General features: G+C 56.1%; 1 protein-coding gene across 1 annotated transcript in view; it reads left to right on the forward strand.

Annotated features, from left to right (window-relative positions):
- Window positions 1–23,349, forward strand: part of trpm2 (transient receptor potential cation channel, subfamily M, member 2) — a gene marked incomplete at its 3' end in the record, with an annotated part of 195,380 nt that overhangs the window by 154,437 nt on the left and 17,594 nt on the right. The window contains exons 11-14 of the mRNA XM_067978459.1: window positions 7,025–7,174; window positions 12,638–12,767; window positions 15,637–15,782; window positions 18,433–18,545. Coding sequence (XP_067834560.1) covers window positions 7,025–7,174; window positions 12,638–12,767; window positions 15,637–15,782; window positions 18,433–18,545 — 539 coding nt within the window. The remainder of the gene's footprint in view (window positions 1–7,024; window positions 7,175–12,637; window positions 12,768–15,636; window positions 15,783–18,432; window positions 18,546–23,349) is intronic.

A 23,349-nucleotide genomic window follows, 5' to 3' on the forward strand; every position in this document is an offset into this window, starting at 1 on the left:
CTCCGACAGTGCAGCGTTCCCTCAGTACTGACCCTCCGACAGTGCAGCACTCCCTCAGTACTGACCCTCCGACAGTGCAGCACTCCCTCAGTACTGACCCTCCGACAGTGCAGCACTCCCTCAGTACTGACCCTCCGACAGTGCAGCGCTCCCTCAGTACTGACCCTCCGACAGTGCAGCGCTCCCTCAGTACTGACCCTCCGACAGTGCAGCGCTCCCTCAGTACTGACCCTCCGACAGTGCAGCGCTCCCTCAGTACTGACCCTCCGACAGTGCAGCGCTCCCTCAGTCCTGACCCTCCGACAGTGCAGCACTCCCTCAGTCCTGACCCTCCGACAGTGCAGCACTCCCTCAGTCCTGACCCTCCGACAGTGCAGCGCTCCCTCAGTCCTGACCCTCCGACAGTGCAGCGCTCCCTCAGTGCTGACCCTCCGACAGTGCAGCGCTCCCTCAGTGCTGACCCTCCGACAGTGCAGCGCTCCCTCAGTGCTGACCCTCCGACAGTGCAGCGCTCCCTCAGTACTGACCCTCCGACAGTGCAGCGCTCCCTCAGTGCTGACCCTCCGACAGTGCAGCGCTCCCTCAGTGCTGACCCTCCGACAGTGCAGCGCTCCCTCATTCCTGACCCTCCGACAGTGCAGCACTCCCTCAGTCCTGACCCTCCGACAGTGCAGCGCTCCATCAGTCCTGACCCTCCGACAGTGCAGCGCTCCCTCAGTACTGACCCTCCGACAGTGCAGCGCTCCCTCAGTGCTGACCCTCCAACAGTGCAGCGCTCCCTCAGTGCTGACCCTCCGACAGTGCAGCGCTCCCTCAGTGCTGACCCTCCGACAGTGCAGCGCTCCCTCAGTGCTGACCCTCCGACAGTGCAGCGCTCCCTCAGTACTGACCCTCCGACAGTGCAGCACTCCCTCAGTACTGACCCTCCGACAGTGCGGCACTCCCTCAGTACTGACCCTCCGACAGTGCGGCGCTCCCTCAGTACTGACCCTCCGACAGTGCAGCGCTCCCTCAGTACTAACCCTCCGACAGTGCAGCGTTCCCTCAGTACTGACCCTCCGACAGTGCAGCACTCCCTCAGTACTGACCCTCCGACAGTGCAGCACTCCCTCAGTACTGACCCTCCGACAGTGCAGCACTCCCTCAGTACTGACCCTCCGACAGTGCAGCGCTCCCTCAGTACTGACCCTCCGACAGTGCAGCGCTCCCTCAGTACTGACCCTCCGACAGTGCAGCGCTCCCTCAGTACTGACCCTCCGACAGTGCAGCGCTCCCTCAGTACTGACCCTCCGACAGTGCAGCGCTCCCTCAGTCCTGACCCTCCGACAGTGCAGCACTCCCTCAGTCCTGACCCTCCGACAGTGCAGCACTCCCTCAGTCCTGACCCTCCGACAGTGCAGCGCTCCCTCAGTCCTGACCCTCCGACAGTGCAGCGCTCCCTCAGTGCTGACCCTCCGACAGTGCAGCGCTCTCTCAGTGCTGACCCTCCGACAGTGCAGCGCTCCCTCAGTACTGACCCTCCGACAGTGCAGCGCTCCCTCAGTGCTGACCCTCCGACAGTGCAGCACTCCCTCAGTGCTGACCCTCCGACAGTGCAGCGCTCCCTCATTCCTGACCCTCCGACAGTGCAGCACTCCCTCAGTCCTGACCCTCCGACAGTGCAGCGCTCCATCAGTCCTGACCCTCCGACAGTGCAGCGCTCCCTCAGTACTGACCCTCCGACAGTGCAGCGCTCCCTCAGTGCTGACCCTCCAACAGTGCAGCGCTCCCTCAGTACTGACCCTCCGACAGTGCAGCGCTCCCTCAGTACTGACCCTCCGACAGTGCAGCGCTCCCTCAGTACTGACCCTCCGACAGTGCGGCACTCCCTCAGTACTGACCCTCCGACAGTGCGGCACTCCCTCAGTACTGACCCTCCGTCAGTGCGGCACTCCCTCAGTACTGACCCTCCGACAGTGCGGCACTCCCTCAGTACTGACCCTCCGACAGTGCGGCACTCCCTCAGTACTGACCCTCCGACAGTGCGGCACTCCCTCAGTACTGACCCTCCGACAGTGCGGCACTCCCTCAGTACTGACCCTCCGACAGTGCAGCGCTCCCTCAGTCCTGACCCTCCGACAGTGCGGCGCTCCCTCAGTCCTGACCCTCCGACAGTGCGGCGCTCCCTCAGTCCTGATCCTCCGACAGTGCAGCGCTCCCTCAGTCCTGACCCTCCGACAGTGCAGCGCTCCCTCAGTCCTGATCCTCCGACAGTGCAGCGCTCCCTCAGTCCTGACCCTCCGACAGTGCAGCGCTCCCTCAGTACTGACCCTCCGACAGTGCAGCACTCCCTCAGTACTGACCCTCCGACAGTGCAGCACTCCCTCAGTACTGACCCTCCGACAGTGCAGCGCTCCCTCAGTACTGACCCTCCGACAGTGCAGCACTCCCTCAGTACTGACCCTCCGACAGTGCGGCGCTCCCTCAGTCCTGACCCTCCGACAGTGCAGCGCTCCCTCAGTACTGACCCTCCGACAGTGCAGCGCTCCCTCAGTACTGACCCTCCGACAGTGCGGCACTCCCTCAGTACTGACCCTCCGACAGTGCGGCACTCCCTCAGTACTGACCCTCCGACAGTGCGGCGCTCCCTCAGTACTGACCCTCCGACAGTGCGGCGCTCCCTCAGTACTGACCCTCCGACAGTGCGGCGCTCCCTCAGTACTGATCCTCCGACAGTGCAGCGCTCCCTCAGTACTGATCCTCCGACAGTGCAGCGCTCCCTCAGTCCTGACCCTCCGACAGTGCGGCGCTCCCTCAGTCCTGACCCTCCGACAGTGCGGCGCTCCCTCAGTCCTGATCCTCCGACAGTGCAGCGCTCCCTCAGTCCTGACCCTCCGACAGTGCAGCGCTCCCTCAGTCCTGATCCTCCGACAGTGCAGCGCTCCCTCAGTCCTGACCCTCCGACAGTGCAGCGCTCCCTCAGTACTGACCCTCCGACAGTGCAGCACTCCCTCAGTACTGACCCTCCGACAGTGCAGCACTCCCTCAGTACTGACCCTCCGACAGTGCAGCGCTCCCTCAGTACTGACCCTCCGACAGTGCAGCACTCCCTCAGTACTGACCCTCCGACAGTGCGGCGCTCCCTCAGTCCTGACCCTCCGACAGTGCAGCGCTCCCTCAGTACTGACCCTCCGACAGTGCAGCGCTCCCTCAGTACTGACCCTCCGACAGTGCGGCACTCCCTCAGTACTGACCCTCCGACAGTGCAGCACTCCCTCAGTACTGACCCTCCGACAGTGCAGCGCTCCCTCAGTACTGACCCTCCGACAGTGCAGCACTCCCTCAGTACTGACCCTCCGACAGTGCGGCGCTCCCTCAGTACTGACCCTCCGACAGTGCAGCGCTCCCTCAGTACTGACCCTCCGACAGTGCAGCGCTCCCTCAGTACTAACCCTCCGACAGTGCAGCGTTGCCTCAGTACTGACCCTCCGACAGTGCAGCACTCCCTCAGTACTGACCCTCCGACAGTGCGGCGCTCCCTCAGTCCTGACCCTCCGACAGTGCGGCGCTCCCTCAGTACTGATCCTCCGACAGTGCAGCGCTCCCTCAGTACTGACCCTCCGACAGTGCAGCACTCCCTCAGTACTGACCCTCCGACAGTGCAGCACTCCCTCAGTACTGACCCTCCGACAGTGCAGCGCTCCCTCAGTGCTGACCCTCCGACAGTGCAGCACTCCCTCAGTACTGACCCTCCGACAGTGCGGCGCTCCCTCAGTCCTGACCCTCCGACAGTGCAGCGCTCCCTCAGTCCTGACCCTCCGACAGTGCAGCGCTCCCTCAGTACTGACCCTCCGACAGTGCAGCACTCCCTCAGTGCTGACCCTCCGACAGTGCAGCACTCCCTCAGTACTGGCCCTCCGACAGTGCAGCGCTCCCTCAGTACTGACCCTCCGACAGTGCAGCACTCCCTCAGTCCTGACCCTCCGACAGTGCGGCGCTCCCTCAGTACTGACCCTCCGACAGTGCAGCGCTCCCTCAGTACTGACCCTCCGACAGTGCAGCGCTCCCTCAGTACTGACCCTCCGACAGTGCAGCGTTCCCTCAGTACTGACCCTCCGACAGTGCAGCACTCCCTCAGTACTGACCCTCCGACAGTGCAGCACTCCCTCAGTACTGACCCTCCGACAGTGCAGCACTCCCTCAGTACTGACCCTCCGACAGTGCAGCGCTCCCTCAGTACTGACCCTCCGACAGTGCAGCGCTCCCTCAGTACTGACCCTCCGACAGTGCAGCGCTCCCTCAGTACTGACCCTCCGACAGTGCAGCGCTCCCTCAGTACTGACCCTCCGACAGTGCAGCGCTCCCTCAGTCCTGACCCTCCGACAGTGCAGCGCTCCCTCAGTCCTGACCCTCCGACAGTGCAGCACTCCCTCAGTCCTGACCCTCCGACAGTGCAGCGCTCCCTCAGTCCTGACCCTCCGACAGTGCAGCGCTCCCTCAGTGCTGACCCTCCGACAGTGCAGCGCTCCCTCAGTGCTGACCCTCCGACAGTGCAGCGCTCCCTCAGTGCTGACCCTCCGACAGTGCAGCGCTCCCTCAGTACTGACCCTCCGACAGTGCAGCGCTCCCTCAGTGCTGACCCTCCGACAGTGCAGCGCTCCCTCAGTGCTGACCCTCCGACAGTGCAGCGCTCCCTCATTCCTGACCCTCCGACAGTGCAGCACTCCCTCAGTCCTGACCCTCCGACAGTGCAGCGCTCCATCAGTCCTGACCCTCCGACAGTGCAGCGCTCCCTCAGTACTGACCCTCCGACAGTGCAGCGCTCCCTCAGTGCTGACCCTCCAACAGTGCAGCGCTCCCTCAGTGCTGACCCTCCGACAGTGCAGCGCTCCCTCAGTGCTGACCCTCCGACAGTGCAGCGCTCCCTCAGTGCTGACCCTCCGACAGTGCAGCGCTCCCTCAGTACTGACCCTCCGACAGTGCAGCACTCCCTCAGTACTGACCCTCCGACAGTGCGGCACTCCCTCAGTACTGACCCTCCGACAGTGCGGCGCTCCCTCAGTACTGACCCTCCGACAGTGCAGCGCTCCCTCAGTACTAACCCTCCGACAGTGCAGCGTTCCCTCAGTACTGACCCTCCGACAGTGCAGCACTCCCTCAGTACTGACCCTCCGACAGTGCAGCACTCCCTCAGTACTGACCCTCCGACAGTGCAGCACTCCCTCAGTACTGACCCTCCGACAGTGCAGCGCTCCCTCAGTACTGACCCTCCGACAGTGCAGCGCTCCCTCAGTACTGACCCTCCGACAGTGCAGCGCTCCCTCAGTACTGACCCTCCGACAGTGCAGCGCTCCCTCAGTACTGACCCTCCGACAGTGCAGCGCTCCCTCAGTCCTGACCCTCCGACAGTGCAGCACTCCCTCAGTCCTGACCCTCCGACAGTGCAGCACTCCCTCAGTCCTGACCCTCCGACAGTGCAGCGCTCCCTCAGTCCTGACCCTCCGACAGTGCAGCGCTCCCTCAGTGCTGACCCTCCGACAGTGCAGCGCTCTCTCAGTGCTGACCCTCCGACAGTGCAGCGCTCCCTCAGTACTGACCCTCCGACAGTGCAGCGCTCCCTCAGTGCTGACCCTCCGACAGTGCAGCACTCCCTCAGTGCTGACCCTCCGACAGTGCAGCGCTCCCTCATTCCTGACCCTCCGACAGTGCAGCACTCCCTCAGTCCTGACCCTCCGACAGTGCAGCGCTCCATCAGTCCTGACCCTCCGACAGTGCAGCGCTCCCTCAGTACTGACCCTCCGACAGTGCAGCGCTCCCTCAGTGCTGACCCTCCAACAGTGCAGCGCTCCCTCAGTGCTGACCCTCCGACAGTGCAGCGCTCCCTCAGTGCTGACCCTCCGACAGTGCAGCGCTCCCTCAGTGCTGACCCTCCGACAGTGCAGCGCTCCCTCAGTGCTGACCCTCCGACAGTGCAGCGCTCCCTCAGTACTGACCCTCCGACAGTGCAGCGCTCCCTCAGTACTGACCCTCCGACAGTGCAGCGCTCCCTCAGTACTGACCCTCCGACAGTGCAGCGCTCCCTCAGTACTGACCCTCCGACAGTGCAGCGCTCCCTCAGTGCTGACCCTCCGACAGTGCAGCGCTCCCTCAGTGCTGACCCTCCGACAGTGCAGCGCTCCCTCATTCCTGACCCTCCGACAGTGCAGCACTCCCTCAGTCCTGACCCTCCGACAGTGCAGCGCTCCATCAGTCCTGACCCTCCGACAGTGCAGCGCTCCCTCAGTACTGACCCTCCGACAGTGCAGCGCTCCCTCAGTGCTGACCCTCCAACAGTGCAGCGCTCCCTCAGTGCTGACCCTCCGACAGTGCAGCGCTCCCTCAGTGCTGACCCTCCGACAGTGCAGCGCTCCCTCAGTACTGACCCTCCGACAGTGCAGCGCTCCCTCAGTGCTGACCCTCCAACAGTGCAGCACTCCCTCAGTACTGACCCTCCGACAGTGCAGCGCTCCCTCAGTGCTGACCCTCCGACAGTGCAGCGCTCCCTCAGTGCTGACCCTCCGACAGTGCAGCACTCCCTCAGTACTGTGCTGGAGTGTTGGCCCAAATTATGTGCTTTGGTCGCTGGAGTCGGGCTTGATCTCACGACCTGCTGACTCGGAGGCGAGGCTAATGCCTCTCTAGCCCGACATCCTGTCACCCAATACCGTAGGGAAAGAGCAGGCGAGTGGGACTAATTGGATAGCTCTTTCAAAGAGCTGGCACAGGCATGAAGGGCTGAATGGCCTCTGTGCTGTGATTCTATGACCTGCTGAGACCGGAGGGGAACTTCTATTACATTAATGGAAAAATGGAATGGCAAGACTTGAATTGTAAACGATGAAGTTTTCATCTGATATCCGGAATGAAATCCCATGTTTATCTGATTCACCGTTACCTTGCCCCAGGTTAAGGTCCCGCTGTGGGCCCCCTCGATGGGCGGGTGTCCTTTCTGAAGCTGCCAATGACCCCTGAACTTGCTGTGACACCCTGATTTTTATTTCTGTAGATTGAATCACCAATTCCCCAGAACACGCCGCGGCCTTACCCCGAGGAGAGTGCGATCGATGAGGGGCAAGTTGAGGATCCAGAGCGCGATCTCTTTATCTGGGCAATTTTACAGAAGCGGAAGGATCTGGCATCCATTCTCTGGGAGCAGGTATGGGACAGGCCAACAGGGGCCACCCCACAGTGAGGGCTCCTCCCACTTAGACTTTCGACCTTCCCCTCCCCACATTCTCCTGACGACCCTAACAGTGGCTGGTGGGCAGTTCCATGGACGCCACACTCCCCTCCATTACCTCCTCCGAGTCCCCGTCCTCCACGGCCAAACCTGATCCAACTCCAGGGTCACCGCCTATCTGTCAGGGACCGTGAGATAATGAGCCAGAGCAGGAACCCAGGCTGATCCCTGCCCCCCGCCCCACCAGTCCTGGGGTACTGAAGATAACTCAAGTACCCCCGCCTGGGATCAGCTAACTCGGCACTGATTGGGCATTGAAACTGGAATCTATATCGGACCAGTGCGAAATATTTGAAGCAGGTGAAGATACAGGACTATGGGGAGAGAGTGGGGCAGTGGGATTAGTTTGGAGATTGATACAGGGTTATGGGGAGAGAGTGGGGCAGTGGGATTAGTTTGGGATTGATACAGGGTTATGGGGAGAGAGTGGGGCAGTGGGATTAGTTTGGGATTGATACAGGGTTATGGGGAGAGAGCGGGGCAGTGGGATTAGTTTGGGGATTGATACAGGACTATGGGGAGAGAGTGGGGCAGTGGGATTAGTTTGGGATTGATACAGGGCTATGGGGAGAGAGTGGGGCAGTGGGATTAGTTTGGGATTGATACAGGGCTATGGGGAGAGAGTGGGGCAGTGGGATTAGTTTGGGATTGATACAGGTTTATGGGGAGAGAGCGGGGCAGTGGGATTAGTTTGGGGATTGATACAGGGCTATGGGGAGAGAGTGGGGCAGTGGGATTAGTTTGGGATTGATACAGGGCTATGGGGAGAGAGTGGGGCAGTGGGATTAGTTTGGGATTGATACAGGTTTATGGGGAGAGAGCGGGGCAGTGGGATTAGTTTGGAGATTGATACAGGACTATGGGGAGAGAGCGGGGCAGTGGGATTAGTTTGGAGATTGATACAGGGTTATGGGGAGAGAGTGGGGCAGTGGGATTAGTTTGGGATTGATACAGGGTTATGGGGAGAGAGTGGGGCAGTGGGATTAGTTTGGAGATTGATACAGGGTTATGGGGAGAGAGTGGGGCAGTGGGATTAGTTTGGAGATTGATACAGGGTTATGGGGAGAGAGTGGGGCAGTGGGATTAGTTTGGGATTGATACAGGGTTATGGGGAGAGAGTGGGGCAGTGGAGAGGGGGAGTGGGAGTTGCCCGGGAGCGGGGGTTGCCCGGGAGCGGGGTGTGGAGAGTGGGGGAGCGGGGGAGGGCAGGGAGCGGGTAGATGGGGGAGGAGTGCAGGGAGAGGATGGCGGGGTCTGGGGAGAGGGGGCAAGAGGGGGAGGAGGGCGGGGGAGTTGGGGTTGGGGAGCGGGTGAGAGGCTGCCTGCTACTGGGTAACACTGAGCCTCACTGCCACAGTGTCCAGACCATTCCCAGTTAATTTGTCCCAAGTGAGATGGAAATCTGTGCTGTGGTTCCGCAGGACAGCACCTCGTTCCCTCGTTCCCTCGTTCCCTCGTTCAGGTCTGGAAAATGCTGCTCAATGAAGGTCATTTGTTTCTCCTAAAATCCAAATATCCCTGCCCTGGACTCACCTCCTCCTCCCGGGATCCTCACCACCTCCTCCTCCCGGGATCCTCACCTCCTCCTCCCGGGACCCTCACCACCTCCTCCTCCCGGGACCCTCACCACCTCCTCCTCCCGGGACCCTCACCTCCTCCTCCTCCCGGGATCCTCACCACCTCCTCCTCCCGGGACCCTCACCTCCTCCTCCTCCCGGGATCCTCACCTCCTCCTCCTCCCGGGATCCTCACCTCCTCCTCCTCCCGGGACCCTCACCTCCTCCTCCCGGGATCCTCACCTCCTCCTCCTCCCGGGATCCTCACCACCTCCTCCCGGGATCCTCACCTCCTCCTCCTCCCGGGATCCTCACCTCCTCCTCCTCCCGGGACCCTCACCACCTCCTCCTCCCGGGACCCTCACCACCTCCTCCTCCCGGGACCCTCACCTCCTCCTCCTCCCGGGATCCTCACCTCCTCCTCCTCCCGGGACCCTCACCACCTCCTCCTCCCGGGATCCTCACCACCTCCTCCCGGGATCCTCACCTCCTCCTCCTCCCGGGATCCTCACCTCCTCCTCCTCCCGGGATCCTCACCTCCTCCTCCTCCCGGGATCCTCACCTCCTCCTCCTCCCGGGATCCTCACCTCCTCCTCCTCCCGGGATCCTCACCACCTCCTCCCGGGATCCTCACCTCCTCCTCCTCCCGGGATCCTCACCTCCTCCTCCTCCCGGGATCCTCACCACCTCCTCCCGGGACCCTCACCACCTCCTCCCGGGATCCTCACCTCCTCCTCCTCCCGGGATCCTCACCTCCTCCTCCTCCCGGGATCCTCACCTCCTCCTCCTCCCGGGATCCTCACCTCCTCCTCCTCCCGGGATCCTCACCACCTCCGCCTCCCGGGATCCTCACCTCCTCCTCCTCCCGGGATCCTCACCTCCTCCTCCTCCCGGGATCCTCACCTCCTCCTCCTCCCGGGATCCTCACCTCCTCCTCCTCCTCCCGGGATCCTCACCACCTCCTCCCGGGATCCTCACCTCCTCCTCCTCCCGGGATCCTCACCTCCTCCTCCTCCCGGGATCCTCACCACCACCTCCTCCCGGGATCCTCACCTCCTCCTCCTCCCGGGATCCTCACCTCCTCCTCCTCCCGGGATCCTCACCTCCTCCTCCCGGGATCCTCACCACCTCCTCCTCCCGGGATCCTCACCTCCTCCTCCTCCCGGGATCCTCACCACCTCCTCCTCCCGGGATCCTCACCTCCTCCTCCTCCCGGGATCCTCACCTCCTCCTCCTCCCGGGATCCTCACCTCCTCCTCCTCCCGGGATCCTCACCTCCTCCTCCCGGGATCCTCACCTCCTCCTCCTCCCGGGATCCTCACCACCTCCTCCTCCCGGGATCCTCACCTCCTCCTCCTCCCGGGATCCTCACCACCTCCTCCTCCCGGGATCCTCACCTCCTCCTCCTCCCGGGATCCTCACCTCCTCCTCCCGGGACCCTCACCACCTCCTCCTCCCGGGATCCTCACCACCTCCTCCCGGGACCCTCACCACCTCCTCCTCCCGGGACCCTCACCACCTCCTCCTCCCGGGATCCTCACCTCCTCCTCCTCCCGGGATCCTCACCTCCTCCTCCTCCCGGGATCCTCACCACCTCCTCCTCCCGGGATCCTCACCACCTCCTCCTCCCGGGATCCTCACCTCCTCCTCCCGGGATCCTCACCTCCTCCTCCCGGGATCCTCACCTTCTCCTCCCGGGATCCTCACCTCCTCCTCCCGGGATCCTCACCTTCTCCTCCCGGGATCCTCACCTCCTCCTCCTCCCGGGATCCTCACCTCCTCCTCCCGGGATCCTCACCACCTCCTCCTCCCGGGATCCTCACCACCTCCTCCTCCCGGGATCCTCACCACCTCCTCCTCCCGGGATCCTCACCACCTCCTCCTCCCGGGATCCTCACCTCCTCCTCCTCCCGGGATCCTCACCACCTCCTCCTCCCGGGATCCTCACCTCCTCCTCCTCCCGGGACCCTCACCACCTCCTCCCGGGATCCTCACTGTGCTGAAATCATGGCCCATCTCCTTCTCGAACTCATTCTTTCCCAGGATCTGTGGGACTCCTCCCCTCTCCCAGTCCTCCCTTTGTCCGACATTCCAGGCACACACTTGGTATCACTTACACTATTACTGGAGATACCTGGTCTCCTTTCCTACTGTTTTTGAACCTTGTAGCTGTCTCGTGGGCTCTGGGTTTCTCAAAACAACACATCAATTAAGACCGTTTCCAAAGTGTTTCCGTCCAACCCTGTGTTGGATTCCAGCACCTTAAATCTAGGCTTTCATTCACCAACTACCACCTGGAATGTACAGAATTAGGAAAAGACCACACAGGACTGGTCCTGGTGTCCAGGAAACATCAGGCTAGATTTCCCTCAACCTGCCCCAGAAAGGGTGGGATGGGAATTCTGCCCAACACCACCCCAGTGTGACTCCAGCCCAGGTTCTTGAGTCAGGCCGCATTTACTGTGCAGGGCAAGAGGGAGGCAGAGGGAGGCAGAGGGAGGAAGAGGGAGGCAGAGGGAGGCAGAGGGAGGAAGAGGGAGGCAGAGGGAGCCCACCGCTGCGGGTGGGGGGAAGCACCTGATGAGAAGGGAGTCGCTTTAAAGAGCCCTGAGGACAGGGCCACCAAGCTGTGTTTTGGGCCTCGGAATGGGCCAAGGCCTGAAGCCAGGCACTGCCCCAGGGCCTTGTCACCACCCCTCTCCTGGTAACCACTGGTGTTGGTGGTAGTAGAGGCGGGGGGGGGGGGAGACAGGGAGATTGGGCTGCTTGCTGGACCTGACCTTCCTGCCATCCTGTGTATGCAGCGAGCTGGTGGAAGGACAGCCAGATGCTGTTCCCTCCCAGGGCAGGGGGTGGAAACTCGAGGTCGAGGAGGGGAGATGGCAGTAGGCATCACCATCAATTTTCCCCCATTTTCTGCCGCTTTCCCACCCAACTCATACCCCTTCCACCAAATGTCCCTCCAAGTACTTATCCATCCATCCCTTGAATTTACTGGACATTCAGCCCCTCCATCTCCTCCTGGTCGAGTCCATTCCACACTGGTAATCCAGTGACCTGGACGAATAATCCAGAGAGCGTGAGTTCAAATCTCACCACGGCAGTTTGAGAATTTGAATTTGGTTTTAAAAATCTGGCAATAAAAATCTGGTCTCAGTAAAGGTGACCGTGAAGTGTTTGGATTGTTGTAAAAACCCACCTGGTTCACTAATGTCCTTTAGGGAAGGAAACCTGCCGTCCTCACCCGGTCTGGGCCTATATGTGACTCCAGACCCACAGCAATGTGGTTGTCTCCTTTCCGCCCTCAGAGGTGGTCCAGCAAATCACCCAGTTGTATCAAACTGGTACAGGGACTGCAGCGATTCAAGAAGGCAAGGAGGGATGGGCAATAAATGACGGCCTTGCCAGTGACGCCCACATCCTGAGAATTAATTTTATAAAACGCACATTCACCACCCTCTGTGTAAAGTAGTTAATTCTAAACTGTGGTTTCGTTCTCTCTCTCTGAAGTATGGTGCTGACCTGTAGAATCTGTGGCTCACTGACAATATCCCCGGAACTCCTCCTGATCCACCAACCTCACCTGGGAGGAAAGGGGGAATCCATCGAACGTTGGTTACAGCGACGGAGCCCGAATATCCCGGAGGATATTCACACCTTATGTTAATCTCCAAGGCCCGATCTAACGCCATAATCGTCGAGACCATAGCGTGAGGGAACACGAGCCTGTGTGGGTGGATAGAATCAGGTGGCTTTGTATTGGATGTGATGACTTTGGTCATCACTTGCCGACACTGACTATTGATATCGAGTTGTGTTTCAGGGGACGGACAGCATCGCATCTGCACTGGTTGCCTGTAAGATCCTGAAGAAAATGTCCTCTGAAGAGAATGACACAGACCTCGCGGAGGAAATGGAAGAGCTGGCCCAGGAGTACGAGGACCGTGCCATTGGTACATTGGGCTCTAAATTACGTTTGATATCAGCACTGATAGGCCCTGTGTACAACCTGCTGGTGGGATGCTGGGCCCATTCCTCTCAGCGTCTCTCCATCAGAAGGCAGCTTGTGGATGGCACAGCACTTCCTTCAGGAAGAAGGAGGGTCTTGGGAAGGCAGGTTCGATCATTGCTGCTGAGCACTGCTCCAGAACACCCTGAGATCTGGTACTGGAGCAGGAGAGGCTGACCGTCACCCAGCTTCACCCCGCCAGCTGTTCGTTGTTTATGTATCTTCACGCTCTCCGTTGGAGAGTAGTGTGAGGTGATGGAAGGAGTCACTGTCTGATTCACAGACTGATTCACAATACTTCAGTTGTGGCCAAACCAGTGTTTTATAAAGGTTCAACATAGTTTCCATACTTCTGTACTCTACTCCTCACTGTTCACTACCCTTCCAAGTTTTGTGTCATCTGCAAATTTTGAAATTGTGCCCTGTACACTCAAGTCCAAGTCATTAATATATATCAAGACCAGCCAATAGGATGGTTAGCCCTATACAGCGGGAGGGATTTATGGGCTCCCACTACCTGACTCGAGTTTCCCACTGGATGCCGGAACTCCGGACTATCCGGACTGGGGTTTGAACCCTGCACTTTCTGACTCTGAGATGGGAATGTCTAACCATTAAGCCAAAGGCTTCGTCCATCTGTCAGTGCGAGAGGTAAACTAATGAGGCTGGAAAAAAGCACTGTTGTAAATTTAAAATGAGGGAGGGGGGAGGCCGGGGAGTCACAGCCTCAGTAACATCATTGTCCCAACATGAGCCCAGTAGTGGAAATCCATTCCTCTCTCACCTGGGCAGGGGAATGTCCACAGGCATGTCTCAAAGTTTTGAGTCTGGATGGGTCTCCCAGCAAAGGAATTGGAAGGTTTTTTTTGTGTGTACTGGCACATCAAGGTAAGACCGTAAGCTGATGTTCCCAGGGGAGAGGGCCCTAGTGGAGGATAAAAAGGGTCAGGTTGATCAGATGGGGGAATGGGTAAAAAAAGTGGCAGATGGAATTCAGTGTCAGAAAATGTGAGGTGGTTCATTTTGGTTATAAAAAAATAAAGGTGATAAATTAGACTTTGGGGGGTCAGGTTCACGACATTAAAAGCAGCACCTCCATTGGATGAGGCTATAAAATCCTGGGTTTTGTGACGAGGTATAGGATACAAGGGTCCAGAAGTAATGGTGACTCTGTAAAAAGCCTCACTAAGACCACAGTTGGAGGACTGTGTGCAGTTTTGGGCTCTGCACTATGGGAAGGATGTTGAGGCAGGAGAGAGGGGACAGAACAGATTCACTGGGAAGCTGCCTGGTCTGAGGAAATACAATACACAGAAAGACTTAAACAATTGAGGCTGAACAGGAGATTAAAGAGTAATTTGATAGAGGTGTTTAAAATTGTGAAGGGATGGAGAGAATAGATAGACACTGACTGTTTCCAGAGGTTCTGGGGTCTAAAATGAGGGGACATAGATACAAGATTAAATGTAAGAGATTTAGGATAGAGAACAGGAGGAACCTTTTTCACACAGAGGATTTAAGGCTGTGGAATACAGTACTGTAGTTAGTGATTGACATAGACTCTATATCAACATTTAAGAATAGGTTAGATAGTTGGTTGAAGGAAAGGGTGATACAGGGATATGGAAACAGGGTGGAGACATGAGATTAGGAATATTGCTCGCGTGCTGGATAAGACCGTAAGAGATAGGAGCAGGAGTAGGCCATTCGGCCCTTCAAGCCTGCTCCGCCATTCAATCAGATCATGGCTGATCTTCGACCTCAACTCCACTTTCCCGCCCTTTCCTCTTATCCTTTGACTCCCTCGCTCGCTGATCAAATGTTTGTCTAACTCAGCCTTGAATGGATTCAGTGACTCAGCCTCCACAGCTTTTTGGGATAAAGAATTCCAAAGATTCACGGCTCTCTGGGAGAAGAAATTCCTCCTCATTTCCATCTTAGAGGGGGGACCCCTTATTCTGAGACTATGCCCCCTAGTTTTAGATTCCCCCATGAGGGGTAACATCCTCTCAGCATCGACCCTATCGAGTCCCCTCAGAATCTTGTATGTTTCATAAACACAAACACAGACTGGTTGGACCAAATGGCTTTGCCATGTTGTATTTTCGATGTGATTGTAGATGAGTGAGGTACAGCGGTGTTGTGGTTATGTTACTGATGATAAGTTAATCCAGAACCTTGGACTAATAATTCAAGAACATGAGTTCAAATCGTACCTTGACAGTTTGAGAATTTGAATTCAGACTTTTAAAATCTGGCAATAAAGAGCTGGTCTCAGTAAAAGTGACCGTGAAGCTGTTGGATTGTCCTAAAAGCCCAATTGGTTCACTGATGTCCTTCAGGGAACGGAACCTGCCGTCCTGACCCGGTCTGGGCCTATATGTGACTCCAGTCCCACACCAATGTGGTTGACTCTGAACTGCCCTCTGAAGTGGCCTAACAAACCCCCAGTTATATCAAACTGCTATCAATGGTTCAAGAAGGCCCAACACCACCTGCTCAGGACAACTAGGGATGGACAATAAATGCCGGCCTTGCCAGTGACATACACATCCCGAGAATTAATTTTTAAAAAGTGACCTCAGGATATACCTATTTACAGACCTTACAACTATGTGATCTTAAAGGGACAGTCCAGCTTGAACACAGTTGCGCCTTAGCAGCAGAATAATACATGATAGATGCCATGGTTTCTTGAACCTATAATCTGATTTACCGTGAGCAGATGACAATGAAAATGAGATTCTAATCATTTTCCTGGGGCTTGTTCTGATATCTTTGTTTGATTTGTTCTCTTCTCTCTTTAACCAAAGGCCTGTTCACACAGTGTTACAGGAAACACACCAAGCGAGCACAAAAGCTGCTGATTCGGGAGTCTGCCGCCTGGGGCAACACCACTTGCTTGCGCCTGGCGTTGGAAGCTGAGAGCCAGAAGTTCATGGCACAAGGAGGTGTTCAGGTCTGACTCGACTCTGCTTTGCAAGTTGGGGGGCTTGCCCCGTGATTGGGAGCTTTGGAGAAAGAGCAGGGGAGTGCAACTACTTGGATAGCTCTTTCAAAGAACCAGCACTGGTACAATGGGCCGAATGGCTTCCTTCTGTGCTGTAAGAATTCCCATCTTCTGCCCCCCACAAACTTGACCTCATCCAAAACTCTGCTGCTGTATCCTAACTCACGCCAAGTCCCATTCACCCATCACCCCCTGTGCTCGCTGACCTACATTGGCTCCTGGTCTGGGAACGCCTCGATTTTAAAATTCACATCCTTGTTTTCAAATCTCTCCATGGCCTCGTCCCTCCCTATCTCTGTAACCTCCTCCAGCCCTACAACCCTCCAAGATCTCTGCGCTCCTCCAATTCTGGCCTCTTGCACATCCCCGATTTTATTCGCTCCACCATTGGCGGCCGTGCCTTCAGCTGCCTCGGCCCTAAGCCCTGGAATTCCCTCCCTAAACCTCTCTCTCCTCCTTTAAGACACTCCTTAAAACCTCTCTCTTTGACCAAGCTTTTCATTATCTGTCCTAATATCTCCTTATGTGGCTCGTGTCAAATTTTGTTTGATCACTCCTGTGAAGCGCCTTCTTCTTCTTGAAATGCTGACGGGGTCCCCAGGTTGCTGACTGATGGGTGTTGGGTGTGGCACTGACTGATGGGTGTTGGGTGTGGCACTGACTGACGGGTGTTGGGTGTGGCACTGACTGACTGGTGCTGGGTGTGGCACTGACTGACGGGTGCTGGGTGTGGCACTGACTGACGGGTGCTGGGTGTGGCACTGACTGACGGGTGTTGGGTGTGGCACTGACTGACGGGTGTTGGGTGTGGCACTGACTGACGGGTGTTGGGTGTGGCACTGACTGATGGGTGTTGGGTGTGGCACTGACTGATGGGTGTTGGGTGTGGCACTGACTGACTGGTGCTGGGTGTGGCACTGACTGACGGGTGCTGGGTGTGGCACTGACTGACGGGTGCTGGGTGTGGCACTGACTGATGGGTGTTGGGTGTGGCACTGACTGATGGGTGTTGGGTGTGGCACTGACTGACGGGTGTTGGGTGTTGCACTGACTGATGGGTGTGACACTGACTGATGGGTGTTGGGTGTGGCACTGACTGATGGGTGTTGGGTGTGGCACTGACTGACGGGTGCTGGGTGTGGCACTGACTGATGGGTGTTGGGTGTGGCACTGACTGACGGGTGTTGGGTGTGGCACTGACTGACGGGTGTTGGGTGTGGCACTGACTGACGGGTGTTGGGTGTTGCACTGACTGATGGGTGTTGGGTGTGGCACTGACTGATGGGTGTTGGGTGTGGCACTGACTGATGGGTGTTGGGTGTGGCACTGACTGATGGGTGTTGGGTGTGGCACTGACTGATGGGTGTTGGGTGTGGCACTGACTGACGGGTGTTGGGTGTGGCACTGACTGACGGGTGTTGGGTGTGGCACTGACTGATGGGTGTTGGGTGTGGCACTGACTGACGGGTGCTGGGTGTGGCACTGACTGATGGGTGTTGGGTGTGGCACTGACTGACGGGTGTTGGGTGTGGCACTGACTGACGGGTGTTGGGTGTGGCACTGACTGACGGGTGTTGGGTGTGGCACTGACTGATGGGTGTTGGGTGTGGCACTGACTGATGGGTGTTGGGTGTGGCACTGACTGACGGGTGCTGGGTGTGGCACTGACTGACGGGTGCTGGGTGTGGCACTGACTGATGGGTGTTGGGTGTTGCACTGACTGATGGGTGTTGGGTGTTGCACTGACTGATGGGTGTTGGGTGTGGCACTGACTGACGGGTGCTGGGTGTGGCACTGACTGATGGGTGTTGGGTGTGGCACTGACTGACGGGTGCTGGGTGTGGCACTGACTGACGGGTGCTGGGTGTGGCACTGACTGATGGGTGTTGGGTGTGGCACTGACTGACGGGTGCTGGGTGTGGCACTGACTGATGGGTGTTGGGTGTGGCACTGACTGATGGGTGTTGGGTGTTGCACTGACTGATGGGTGTTGGGTGTGGCACTGACTGATGGGTGTTGGGTGTTGCACTGACTGACGGGTGTTGGGTGTGGCACTGACTGACGGGTGTTGGGTGTTGCACTGACTGACGGGTGTTGGGTGTGGCACTGACTGATGGGTGTTGGGTGTGGCACTGACTGATGGGTGTTGGGTGTGGCACTGACTGACGGGTGCTGGGTGTGGCACTGACTGACGGGTGTTGGGTGTGGCACTGACTGACGGGTGTTGGGTGTGGCACTGACTGACGGGTGTTGGGTGTGGCACTGACTGACGGGTGTTGGGTGTTGCACTGACTGACGGGTGTTGGGTGTGGCACTGACTGACGGGTGCTGGGTGTGGCACTGACTGACGGGTGTTGGGTGTGGCACTGACTGATGGGTGTTGGGTGTGGCACTGACTGACGGGTGTTGGGTGTTGCACTGACTGACGGGTGTTGGGTGTTGCACTGACTCTTGTTGGCACAGTTTGAGGGGCCCGGCCTCTCTCCATTCAGTGGTCGCAGGACAGCGCCTGTGATGACAGTTCTGGTCACTGTTTGTTGGGAGGAGGTCCTGGACCCTGCACACTGACACACGTAATTTGCTCTCCCTTTTCTTGCAGGCATTACTGACCAAAATCTGGTTTGGTGAACTCTCTGTCGACACAGCCACTTGGCAGGTTCTGCTCTGCTTGCTGCTCTGGCCCATTATCTACTCCAACCTCATCACCTTCAGGTAGCAGCCACTATTCCACCATCAGCCTCTTCCAATCCCAACCTCCAACCAAGACTTTATTTGCCGTGAATCTTTGTGCCGATAAAGTAGAGCGATGGAAGTGCGGGGAAAAGGATCACTCTGATTTCATGCACTGGGACTGGGTGGACGTGGGAGAGCTGGAGGTCACTGGACCCACCTCTGTCAGGCACTCACTGGGACTGGGTGGAAGTGGGAGAGCTGGAGGTTACTGGACCCACCTCTGTCAGGCACTCACTGGGACTGGGTGGAAGTGGGAGAGCTGGAGGTTACTGGACCCACCTCTGTCAGGCACTCACTGGGACTGGGTGGACGTGGGAGAGCTGGAGGTTACTGGACCCACCTCTGTCAGGCACTCACTGGGACTGGGTGGAAGTGGGAGAGCTGGAGGTTACTGGACCCACCTCTGTCAGGCACTCACTGAGACTGGGTGGAAGTGGGAGAGCTGGAGGTCACTGGACCCACCTCTGTCAGGCACTCACTGGGACTGGGTGGAAGTGGGAGAGCTGGAGGTCACTGGACCCACCTCTGTCAGGCACTCACTGGGACTGGGTGGACGTGGGAGAGCTGGAGGTCACTGGACCCACCTCTGTCAGGCACTCACTGAGAAGCAGCCAGTTGCAGCAATCTGTCCTCTGACTATTATCAGGGACCCGTGACATTTACACAGCCAGTGGCACAGCCAATCACATCAGCCATATTTAATAGGAACATAGGAATTGGTCGACAAAAAAGGACCAAGACCAATCTAATTGGCCTTCGACCATCCATGGTACAATAATAAGAGTTGTTGACCAATTGAGGCAATCAATCTCCATCAACTCATCTCCAACAGACTCAGAAATGACACGAGGAAACCCCCAGTGGGGAGACCTTTGAGATCCATAGGTCCAAAGTCACCTGTTCCTCCCGAGCATGTTACACTCACCACTGTCATGTCACAAATTCCTATTATACTGTATCCCAAAATGTTATTTAGTTAATAAGTTAACATAATGCAGATACATTCAACCCTCATACAAGGTGTTCAGGAAAGAGAGGGAAGGAAAGAAAGGAGGGGGGATGGGGGGGGTGGCAGTATTGATTAATGAGAATATTGCAGTGCTGGAGAGAGAAGATGTCCTGGAGGGGTCAAGGACAGAATCTATTTGGTTAGAGTTAAGAAACAATAGAGGTGCCATTACACTACTGGGTGTATTCTATAGGCCACCAACTAGTGGGAAGGAGATAGAGGAGCAAATTTGCAGGGAGATTACAGAGAGGTACAAGAACTATACAGTAGTGATAATGGGGGACTTCAACTATCCTAATATAGACTGGGATAGTAATAGTGTGAAGGGCAAAGAGGGGGAGGAATTTCTGAAGTGTGTTTAGGAGAACTTTCTTGATCAGTATGTTTCTGGCCCAATGAGGAAGGAGGCATTGCTGGATCTGGTTCTGGGGAATGAGGTGGGTCAAGTGGAGCAAGTGTCAGTGGGGGAGCATTTAGGGAACAGTGATCATAGTATTATAAGGTTTAGATTAGTTATGGAAAAAGACATGGAGCAATCTAGAGTAAAAATACTTAATTGGAGAAGGGCCAATTTCAGTGCATTGAGAACAGATCTGGCCCGGGTAAATTGGAATCAAAGATTGGCAGGCAAAACTGTAATTGAACAATGGGCCGCCTTTAAAGAGGAGATGGTTCGGGTACAGTCTAGGCACATTCCCACAAGAGCGAAAGGGAGGGCAACTAAAGCCAGAGCTCCCTGGATGACAAACGAGATAGAGAGCAAGATGGAGCAGAAAAAAGGGGGTGTATGACAGATGTCAGGTTGATAATACAAGTGAGAACCAGGCAGAATATAGAAAGTTCAGAGGGGAGGTGAAAAAGGAAATAAGAGGGGCAAAGAGAGAGTATGAGAATAGACTGGCGGCCAACATAAAAGGGAATCCAAAAGTCTTCCACAGGCATATAAATAGTAAACGGGTAGTAAGAGGAGGGGTGGGGCCGATTAGGGACCAAAAAGGAGATCTACTCATGGAGGCAGAGGGGATGGCCGAGGTACTAAATGAGCACTTTGCATCTGTCTCTACCAAGGAAGAAGATGCTGCCAGAGTCACAGTAAAAGATGTAGTTGAGAAACTGGATGGGCCAAAAATTGATAAAGAGGAGGTACTAGAAAGGCCGGCTGTACTTAAAGTAGATAAATCACCTGGTCCGGATGGGATGCATCCGAGGTTGCTGAGGAAAGTAAGGGTGGAAATTGCGGAGGTACTGGCCATAATCTTCCAAACATCTGTAGATACGGGGGTGGTGCCAGAGGACTGGAGAATTGCAAATGTTACACCCTTGTTCAAAAAAGGGTGTAAGGATAAACCCAGCAACTATAGGCCAGTTAGTTTAACCTCAGTGGTGGGGAAACTTTTAGAAACGATAATCCGAGACAGAATTAACAGTCACTTGGATGAGTGTGGGAAAGCCAGCACGGATTTGTTAAAGGCAAATGGTGTTTAACTAACTTGATTGAGATTTTTGATGAGGTAACAGAGAGGGTCGATGAGGGCAATGCTGTTGATGTGATGTGTACGGACTTTCAAAAGGCATTTGATAAAGTGCTGTATGGTAGGCTTATCATCAAGATTGAGTATCATGGAATAAAGGGGGCAGTAGCAACATGGATACAGAATTGGCTGAGGGACAGGAAACAGAGAGTAGTGGTGAACGGTTGTTTTTCGGACTGGAGGGAGGTGTACAGTGGTGTTCCCCAGGGGTCAGTGCTGGGACCACTGCTTTTCTTGATATATATTAATGACTTGGACTTGGGTGTACAGGGCACAATTTCAAAAGTTGCAGGTGACACAAAACTTGGAAGGGTAGTGAACAGTGAGGAGGATAGTGATAGACTTCAAGAGGATACAGACAGGCTGGTGGAATGGGCGGACACGTGGCAGATGAAATTTAACACAGAGAAGTGCAAAGTGATACATTTTGGTCGGAAGAATGAGGAGAGGCAATATAAACTAGAGGGCACAACTGTAAACGGGGTACAGGAACAGAGAGATCTGGGGGTATATGTGCACAAATCGTTGAAGGTGGCAGGGCAGGTTGAGAAAGCGGTTAAAAAAGCAAACGGGATCCTGGGCTTTATAAATAGATTTTACAACACCAAGTTATAGTCCAGCAATTTTATTTTAAATTCACAAGCTTTCGGAGACTTCCTCCTTCCTCAGGTAAATGTTCAGGATCTCCTTGAAGCCTACGCATTTATACATATAGAACAATACATGGTGTTTACAGACTGCCCCTGCAACTGCCCGTTGCCAAGGCAATCACCGTGTTCAGACAGAGAGGTGTCACCTGCAGAACCCCCGAATACACATTCAACAAAAAAACAAACAGGGAAAAAAAACAGAGAAAAAAAACAGAGAGAGGCAGAAACATCCGGAAGGCAGAGAAAGCCAGCAAATGACCCATTATATTAAAAACAGATAACATTTGTTCGCTGGTGGGGTAACGTGTAGCGTGACATGAACCCAAGATCCCGGTTGAGGCCGTCCTCATGGGTGCGGAACTTGGCTATCAATTTCTGCTCGACGATTTTGCGTTGTCGTGTGTCTCGAAGGCCGCCTTGGAGTACGCTTACCCGAAGGTCGGTGGATGAATGTCCATGACTGCTGAAGTGTTCCCCGACTGGGAGGGAACCCTCCTGTTTGGCGATTGTTGCGCGGTGTCCGTTCATCCGTTGTCGCAGCGTCTGCATGGTCTCGCCAATGTACCATGCTCTGGGGCATCCTTTCCTGCAACGTATGAGGTAGACAACGTTGGCCGAGTCACAGGAGTATGAACCATGCACCTGGTGGGTGGTGTCCTCTCGTGTGATGGTGGTATCTGTGTCGATGATCTGGCATGTCTTGCAGAGGTTACACGCGGCAGGGTTGTGTGGTGTCGTGGACGCTGTTCTCTTGAAAGCTAGGTAGTTTGCTGCGAACGATGGTCTGTTTGAGGTTGGGTGGCTGTTTAAAGGCGAGTAGTGGAGGTGTGGGGATGGCCATAGCGAGGTGTTTGTCCTCATTGATGACATGTTGAAGGCTGCGGAGAACATGGCGTAGTTTCTCCGCTCCGGGGAAGTACTGGACGACAAAGGGTACTCTGTTGGTTGCGTCCCGTGTTAGTCTCCTGAGGAGGTCTATGCGATTTTTTGCTGTGGCCCGTCGGAACTGTCGATCGATGAGTCGAGCGTCATATCCCGTTCTTACTAGGGCGTCTTTCAGCGTCTGTAGGTGTCCATCGCGTTCCTCCTCGTCTGAGCAGACCCTGTGTATTCGCAGGGCCTGTCCATAGGGGATGGCCTCTTTGACGTGGTTAGGGTGGAAGCTGGAAAAGTGGAGCATCGTGAGGTTGTCCGTGGGCTTGCGGTAAATAGAGGCATAGAGGCATAGAGTACAAAAGTATGGAAGTCATGATGACCCTTTATAAAACACTGGATCGACCACAACTGGAGTATTGTGTTCAGTTCTGGGCACCGCATCAGGAAAGATGTGAAGGCCTTAGAGAGGGTGCAGAAGAGATTTACTGGAATGATTCCAGGGATGAGGCACTTTAGTTACATGGATAGACTGGAGAAGCTGGGATTGTTCTCCTTGGAACAGAGACGGTTGAGAGGAGATTTGATAGAGGTATTCAAAATCATGGAGGGTCTAGACAGAGTAGATAGAGAGAAACTGTTCCCATTGGTGGAAAGGTCAAGGCCCAGAGGACATAGATTTAAGGTGATTGGCAAAAGAACCAAAGGCGACATGAGGA

The sequence above is a fragment of the Heptranchias perlo genome, unplaced genomic scaffold (genome assembly GCF_035084215.1).
Source record: "Heptranchias perlo isolate sHepPer1 unplaced genomic scaffold, sHepPer1.hap1 HAP1_SCAFFOLD_292, whole genome shotgun sequence".
Lineage (NCBI taxonomy): Eukaryota > Metazoa > Chordata > Chondrichthyes > Hexanchiformes > Hexanchidae > Heptranchias > Heptranchias perlo.